Below are 8602 nucleotides of genomic sequence, written 5' to 3' on the forward strand. Positions count from 1 at the left end.
GGCTCCCACTGCTTTTCATCACAGCTCACAGCCAGTAAGGAAAAGTGGGAGGCAGGTCAAGCCCCATTCTGTGTGCTTTATGGAGCACAGTGCAAGGCTCGGAAGCGAGCATGCACGAGTGCCCCCCATAGCAAGTGGTTTGCTCTGGGAGCACTCAGAGAAAAGGAGTGGTCAGGAGCACCGTGGCGCGGGGTGGACAAGAAGAGGAGCATTGCGGCTGCTCTGTGCAAAACCATTGCACAGAGCAGGTAAGTATAACATGTTTATTATTTTTTTTAAATAAAAGTAAATACCTTTTTTTTTTTTTTTAATATCACTTCAACATAAACAACAATATTTGGACTTCACTAGACAAGTTAGAATAACTTGGACTTTTATTCGTTTTGCACATTTTTTTTGTGTTGCTTATGGTAATATTGTTATATTATATTTAGTGCTATAGTTTTGTGGATTCATATATCCATCCTGAACACCAGCTTCTGAAATCTAGTTTGTTTATATTTTATCAGCGCAGACTTCTTTTTGTTCTTTATATTTAATTTATTACTGTGCAGCTCTAGTTTATTATCTACCATAATTATGTTTGTGTAGGTATTATGTTTCTGGCCTCACCAAAGGTGGCGTGGATACATTTGTGGACAACCTGCCTGGATTTCCAGATAATATTCGCCTTAGTAGCACAGGAGGGTACTGGGTGGCCATGTCTGCAGTGAGACTAAACCCTGGATTTTCCATGATGGACTTCTTAGCTGACAAACCTTGGATTAAAAAGATCATTTTCAAGGTATGTGAAATAATAACCAATGTAATTTAACCTGATAACAGTTGTGAGGTCAGTATATGGAACTGAAAAAGGGGATACAAATTTGTCTGTACTAAAATCCTGTTCTTTGTTATTAAAACACGATCCTTACTTTTGATGCTGCTTCTACTGCAGGCTCTACTGTGAGCTTCCCCTCTCTGTCTAGCCTAGATGGCAGGACGAACCAACTATTGGATGCGTGAACTCAACACCTCAAACACTCACAACTTGGCTTGCCTAACCACACGTTCGCAGTCCACTCTCTCGTGCTTTAGCAGCTGACCTCAGCATTCAGTGCATGAAAGAGAGAGCAGACTGCATATCCAACAGCAGGATGGAGAGGGGGAGCCCACATTAGAAGCATCATCAAAGGTAAAGATCCTTTGAAAAAATGGAGAACGGTAGTTCACCATCAATGGTGAACTATCCCTTTTAAACAATATATTTGTGTGCCTTATGAATTTGTACAGATTCATTAAATCTAGTGTGTGTATGTACAGTTATTGGTCTTTCCAATGTACAACTTGTTGCAGGAGTATTTCATATATTCGATTTAGATATTGTAATTTTTATATAGATACAATTAGTAAACAAATTCATGCTAATTTTCTTTACAGTTTCCACATTTTATAAGGGTTTGAATGTATGTACTGTACATATTAAATACAGTTTCTTAGTCATGCAGTACAGCACACAGGATTTTAGTCTTGGGATATATGCAGCTACACTACTGTGAGGAAGAATTCCTGTTTAGCCCCTCCTTTGGATAAATACACCAAGGAGATCACAGGGGTAGGAATACTCTTCTCTCCCAGAAAAAGAAAGCTTCTGTAGGTAGACCTGCTACTTTTGAGTCTAGGAAAAGTTCCTTCCATTCTTCTTCCTCTTAGACCTCCAGCTCCAAGTCTAAATCTGGAACAAGCCTTCATCAGAATATTCTGTATGAAATCAGCCAAATCAATCCTTACCTCCCTCCTTCTTGGAGACTTTGTGGTTTTGTGCACATTGCCATCTTTTCTCCTCATCAACACTCTCTGCATTTTACTGTGGGCAGTAAGCATTACCGATTGGTCACCCTATTCTTTGGCCAATCCACGGCCCCATAGGTTTTCACCAAGGTGCTTGCCCCGGTCTTAGTTCAGCTCTGGTTCTCGGGGGATACATGCTGTGGGTTACCTATACAATGTCTTGTTCAAGGACAAGGCCTGCCTGTCCCTGTTAGTGCAGACTTTGCAAAGATTTGGTTGGATCCTCAACCTTTGGAAATAGTCTCTGCAACCAACTCACAGTTTTGGGGCCAGGACAATCCTGCCCCGGGACAAACTTTTGTCCCTTTTGCTTTTATAACCACATGCACTAATCCCAGGGTTGATCTATGATCTGTGCATGCATAGGGGTCTTGAGCCTGATGGCAACCTTTTTTGAGGCAGTACTATAAGTCTAGGTTCACGCTAGACTCTTCCCTAGTGTTTTGGATTTCCAACCCAGTGCTGAAGTCAAGGAAATCCTTTCCCTCCAAAGACAATAAATGTTCTCATGATGGATGCCAGCCTATATGGGCTGGAATGGAGACTTGGATGTCCTCTTGGTGCAGGGAACCTGGTTGTCAGAGGAACGCCATCTTCCCATTAACATCTTGGAATTTGGGGCAGTTCAGTTGTTCCTTCAGAACTGGATGTCTGTTGTAAGGTCACCCCACAAGAATCCAGTAATGCCATGACCATGGCCTTCATCAACCATTAAGGAGACACCAGAAGCAGTGCCACTAATAGAGTAGTGGAGTCGATTCTCTCTGGGGCAGAATTCCATGTTCTGGCCCCGCCCACCATCCAAATGCTGGGCTGGGGAAATCGTTAGGTGGAATTTCTCAGTAGTCGGTGTCTCTATCCAGGGAAATAGGCTCTCCATCTGGGGTTACTGCAAGCTCTTTGCTGCAGATGGATGACGCCAGACATGGATCATCTGGCATCCAGATTTTTCAATAAACTGAATAGGTTTGTCACCAGTCCAGCAATGTGCTGGTGACTTCGTGGGATCAGTTCAACTAGATCTGTGCCTTTACACCCCTCCAGCTTCTCCCTCGTTTGCACCTCAGAATCAAGATGGGGCATTCCAGTGATTTTTCACCTCACTGAACTGACCCAGGAGGATGTGGCACTTGAATATACCTGGACTCGTGGCAGACTCTCTGTGGGCCTTTCTGGATTGTGACTCCATGAGACCTCAACCTTGTTCTTTTGGCCTTTCAGAGGATGCCCTTTGAAACTATTAAGGATATTCTCGTATCTGACTTTACAAACAAGATCGCCTTTCTTATTGCTATCTCCTCTGTGCGGAGGGTCTCTGAGTTTGTGGCCTTATCCAGTAAAGAACCTTTCCTATTGCTACACAACAAGGCTGTCCTGAGGCCTCAAGATTTTTTTCTTCCTAAAGTGGTTTCCTCCTTCCACCTCAACCGGTTTATAGCCCTTCTCTCCTTATGTCCTGCTGTGAACTAGCCCAGGGAAGTTTCTTTTCATTGTCTTAAGGCGGTGCGCACTTCAAGAGTCTACTTTGCAGTCACAGCTTCTTTTAGGCAGTCAGGACTTTCCATAGTTAAAAACTAAAATCCTATGGCCTGTACTGTATGAATTAGAAAATAGGACTTTTGACTTGCCAGTATAATCCATTTCCCTGAGTACATACAGTATAGGACACAGATCCCTAATACTGTAGGCAGCTGCATATGACCCATCTTTAAAAAAAAAAAAAAACTTGTGTCCTGTACTGTGCTCCAGGAAATAGATTTCACTGGTATGTCAGAAAATCCTATTTTTCTGTACTTGCTTAAAATGTCCTTGGCTGGAAAAACTAACACTAAAGCAGTCAGCACATCTAAAGTCCCATGTGCTGTATTGCACTGCGAAAAATAAATTTTACTGGTAAGTTAATAAACCCTAATTTTTGTTTCATCCTAGCTTACCCTTGAGAATAGCCATTCATGTTGTAGAGTAATTTGTCACAAGTGGCCTGTAAGGTCTTTTTCACATTTCTGCAATTTCTGAGGTTTATTGCGCAGGAAACCAGAGAGAAAAAAAATTATAGTATGTCTGTCTGTTTTGCGCATTACTATTGTCACTTTCAGTTAAAATCTGCTACAAATATGTTATGTACCTCAGTAACAACAATCTTCAAAAATCAATGACACGCACCTAGAATATGGTGGGGAAAACGACCAATCTGATGCTAGTAATATAGCACTGCAGGAGCGCTATCATGCCTACATGAACTAATGAAAATACAGAGTTTCTTGTAATTTGGCCAGTGCAAAAAATTAAAGTGAAAAATTATTTTCATTTAGTTGTCTGTGTATTTCCTGTACATAGGCAACTATATGTATTTAAACTAGACTTTTTTATATTCATTTTGTTTTTGCAATTATTATAAAAGAAAGCTCCATTTTTGTATATATTTTTCTAATCCAAAGCAGGGCGGGGCCAGAACATGGAATTCTGCCCCTTCATTTTTTTTTCCGTTGTTATTAAATACTCATAGAACATGTTGAGTTACTTTTTAATAACGTGTTTTTGCTCATTCAGATTTTAAGTCCGGATACTGTGATGAAGTTTGTTCCAAGATACAGCCTGGTTATAGAGCTCGGAGAGAAAGGATCCTACAAAAGAAGTTTTCACGATCCCAATGGAGAGGTTGCAACCTTTATCAGTGAGGCTCATGAACATGATGGTTATTTATACCTGGGATCCTTCTGGTCTCCTTTTATCTGTAGACTGAACCTTAATGATGTCTGAAGTGGCTTATCAGACCCTTTGTAGCTGAAGGACCAGAATTGGACTGAAAGAGAGAGCAAAAACCGTGTCAGCTGCTCTAAGCATCTCTGCGTTATAGAAGCTCACTCTGATTTTGTTTGGTTCAAAGAAAAGCAGATTTTTTTGTTTTTTTTGTTTTTTTGAGATATGAACCCAACTATTCCTCAATGGTTTTTAGACATTTAGACAGTCAGATATTCAGTGCAGGCTGTGTACAGTTGGCTTGCCATGCATTACTTGCATTGTTGAAAGGTTTTCTATTTTCAGATGTGCTTCCATATCAGTGCATATTAATGCTTTAGTGGAATGTAGTTCAGTATTTTCTTCTTGCGTCTCCCATTACAGGCTTCCTTTAAAGGGAATGCACAGTCTTCACTGAAAATAAATTGTACTTTCTCTTTTAAAGTGAATCACAGACTAAAATAAAAAAAAATCCCCTGCAAGGCAATGGCATAATGTGCTAGTATGCATCGCATACTAGCACATTATGAAGTACCTACCTTAGAACAAAGCCTTCCAACGGTGTGCTGTCACAGCTGACAGGGCTTCCATCTTCCCCCGGTCTTTCTGGGTTCCTCGGCTCTGGTCCTGTGAATGGCTGAGCCATGATAACGTAAATCCCACACAAGTGCGTTGAAGTCACAGTTTACGGCACAGATCTCTGAAGGAAAGGGAAAGGCACGGGTATGCCATCCCTTCAGGGCATATGGGCCAGTAATGTCACCGGCTGCATCCAGTCCTGAATATCTCTTAAAAACTACAAGTTTAGGAGATAATTACAGTACCTACAGGTAAGCCTTATTTTAGGCTTACCTGTAGGTACAAGTTCAAAAGCGCAGTTTACTATGGGTGTACTGGGGCAGGTTCTAGTTCCCCTGTCAAGTCTTCCATGTTCTCTAGGAGCTCACTGGGACATATCCTTCCAACTGGATGGGGCTGTAACCTTAATTGGGTCCAGCTTATCTGTGGTTTCAACTCTCTAGTGCCTTTCTCTAGAGTACTAAAGGGCACAGCTAAAGACCTATATTTAGTTTACATTGGCATATGAGTCCACCACTGCATGTATTATATCCTGCTGGTAAATGCAGAGATCTGGTGCTAAAACAAGTGCAAGGCACAACATCCTGCTTTTGAGTGCAGCAGAAGATGGCAGTTCAGAACACACATTTTTAAGGAGTGTTGGCTATGCTATCAACACTACTGAAGCACTGTTCTGCACACTTTCTAATTTGCAGAATGTGCACAAAATGACATCTTAAGCCTGATAGCCTGTGGACTACTTTAATCTGAGTGCACTGAAACAGGCATTCAAACTGGCATTTGATGTTAAGTAGGGTTAACACAAGCCCCCCCCCTGCAATTCAGTGGGAATAATCTGCCCCTCCTTATCAAAGCTGCTACACCTGACATGTCATCCCCCTCAACTCTGGCAAAACTGAGCACCAGTCTATGAGCAGTGATATTCTTATTATTTTCCCATTTTGGTACATCTATGTGAGCATTAGTGAGCACTTTTATGTTAACCCATGTTTATGTTGCTTGATTATTAATGTTTGCATTGCCTGATCATTACAAGCAGTGCCGGAGCTGATCTTAATGTTTGGTGTATGTTTTAATATGAAGTCTTGTTGGGTGGCCAAAACCCGCCACCCAAAAAAAGTTCCTGATTGGGGAAAGCCATCTTATGGATCAAAATGGAAAAAAAAAAACACTGATAGGCAGTTAAATGCTTCTTCCTGCCAGGGAGAAGCATTAAACTGCTAATGTGACTCCGGGCGACGTCAAAGTGGTCCAGCCATTCAAGCGACTCAACAAACCAAATGTGGAAGGAAGCCTGGGAGAAGATGAAAGCTTCTTCTTTAATTCCGCTTTGGGTACAATAAATTAGCCACTTGTATATAGTGTGTTTTGGAAACGATGAATAGTGATAATCTGCTATATAATTAGTATCTATAACTAGAAAAGTCAGATATACCCAGTGTTCAGTGCAGATCTTTCTGCAGGACTGATAGTTTTTAAGGGATATGTTTCATGTGAAGGAAAATATTCTGCTGCAGTGTTTAATTTAGAGCTTAGGGACAGTGATTTGTTTAAGTTTGTGTGGGTTGAGGTTAGAGTTTAGACATTTTAAACTTGATGAAGTTTTCTCTGCCCATTCTGCTTCATAAACATTTATGATGGCCAGTAAGGCAACCTGTCACAGGGATGGACCAATAGAAATACTTGGAAGTAAGTAGAGTGCAGGCAGGGTTTTTGCCATAGTGGCAGAGACAATCACTTTAATGACGAGTGTTCAGGAAGGGTTAATGAAAGTTTGGATTAAGGCTAAGTTCTGAGAGGAAATAAAGATTTAAAGTGATTTTAAAGGCTCAAAGTTTTTTACCTTCATCCACCCCCTTGATACTCACCTGAGCTCCTTCTTGATCCAGCGACGTGCACGAGAGCTTCTCCTGAGTCTCTCATTCCACATTGGCTCCTGCTACTGTCAATCACTTCCAGTGAGGAGAGAGCGTGGGGCGGGGCCAAGGTGCGGCTGTGTTTGTCTTATGGACACACAGCAAGGCTCGGGAGTGAGCACACACCATTACCTCTGGAGCAAGTGGCTTGCTATTGGTGGCACAGGCTGAAGAGGAGAAGCCAGGAGCGCCAGCAGGGGACCCGAAAAGAGGAGGATTGGAGCTACTCTGTGCCAAACCACTGAACAGAGTAGGTGTGTATAACATGCTTATTATATATTTAAAAAAATGTAACCTTTTCATGTTACTTTAGAGCAATAGCTCAGTATTTAAGGAAATTTAGGAGGTAAAACCACTGATTGATAGAAAAAAAAAACAGATTATGATTCCCAATTTCAGTTTTCTAATGCAGGTTGTCAAGTGCAAGAAAACTTCTACTGACTTCTATAGGTGTTTTATATACTTTTTTTTTTTTTTCTAATAAACCCTTGTCGTTCATACCTTTACCACAATATGAAGAATGTTGCTCAATGGAGTATATACCATGTTGCAACAGACATATGTAGCCATGCATTACTACACAAGACTGTTAATTTTGTAAGACGACTTCCTGATAGAAGGAACCACCAACTTACTTCATTCATTGGCAGTCCTGCTTTACACTGTGGTCAGTTGCACTAGATAATATTTTTATATTCATCTACATGCCAGAGACGGGTGCTTATTTGCTAACCTAGTGCAAAGAGCAGTGGTGTGCAGCAACCACCATCACAACTCTTTCATTTGTCTGGCTTGTGTTAGGTGAGTTACTCACACCACTCCGCTGGGTACTTAGTTATTAAATAATCTTAACATTGTTTTCTGTATATTAAATATTTATGTTGTAGCTGTCATGTGCATCTACATAATGTTAACCGATTTTTGTAATTTTGTTGATCCATTTTTTTGTTCATACAATTTTGTCAATTCCTGAATTATTGTTGGAATATCTATTTAAAATGCTATTGATTGGAATGATTTGCAAACTGTTTAATAAAGTGAAACTACACTGGAGTTTTGATCTTTTCTTCAGACTGTGTATAGTGTTTTTTTGGTTTAGTAGCCACATTCTTTTCATTTCTTAAAGTATAACTTCTATGAAAATAGTGGGGCTGCCCCCGAACTGCAAGGGTCTAAGAGACTTGGAAACAAGTTTTACTTACCCGATCCACCACTTCCACAGCAGCCAGTGCTCCCCAATGCTCCAGCGGTGTACCGTTCCTCAGCATCTACATGTCCAATGCATAACCCTGCATTGGATTTGATGACACCAGGGGACCTGCGACCACCAGAGCATAGGCATGAAGAAGCTGCAGAGCAGTCTTGCAGTGTGGAAAGAGCCTGCATAAACCGAGGATCAGGTAAGTAAAACTGCTTTTCTTGTTCCCCTAGACTTAAGCAAGCATTTAACCCTTGCAGCCCTACTGCAAAGGAGTGTTTTTACTTTGCCTGGAGTTTGGCTTACAAAAAATACCTGTCAGGGTGGAAATATGGGAGCA

The 8602-nt window shown here is 41.1% G+C and overlaps 1 protein-coding gene across 3 annotated transcripts in view; it reads left to right on the forward strand.

Moving 5' to 3' along the window:
• The window catches only part of APMAP (adipocyte plasma membrane associated protein), a 63455-nt gene extending 55338 nt beyond the window's left edge, over nucleotides 1-8117 (forward strand). For all 3 annotated transcript variants that reach the window (XM_073627947.1, XM_073627948.1, XM_073627949.1), the window contains exons 8-9: nucleotides 592-784; nucleotides 4381-8117. In XM_073627947.1, the coding sequence (XP_073484048.1) occupies nucleotides 592-784; nucleotides 4381-4590 (403 nt within the window). In that variant the 3' untranslated portion in view covers nucleotides 4591-8117. The remainder of the gene's footprint in view (nucleotides 1-591; nucleotides 785-4380) is intronic.
• Nucleotides 8118-8602: the final 485 nt, after the last annotated feature.

The sequence above is a fragment of the Aquarana catesbeiana genome, linkage group LG04 (genome assembly GCF_042186555.1).
Source record: "Aquarana catesbeiana isolate 2022-GZ linkage group LG04, ASM4218655v1, whole genome shotgun sequence".
Lineage (NCBI taxonomy): Eukaryota > Metazoa > Chordata > Amphibia > Anura > Ranidae > Aquarana > Aquarana catesbeiana.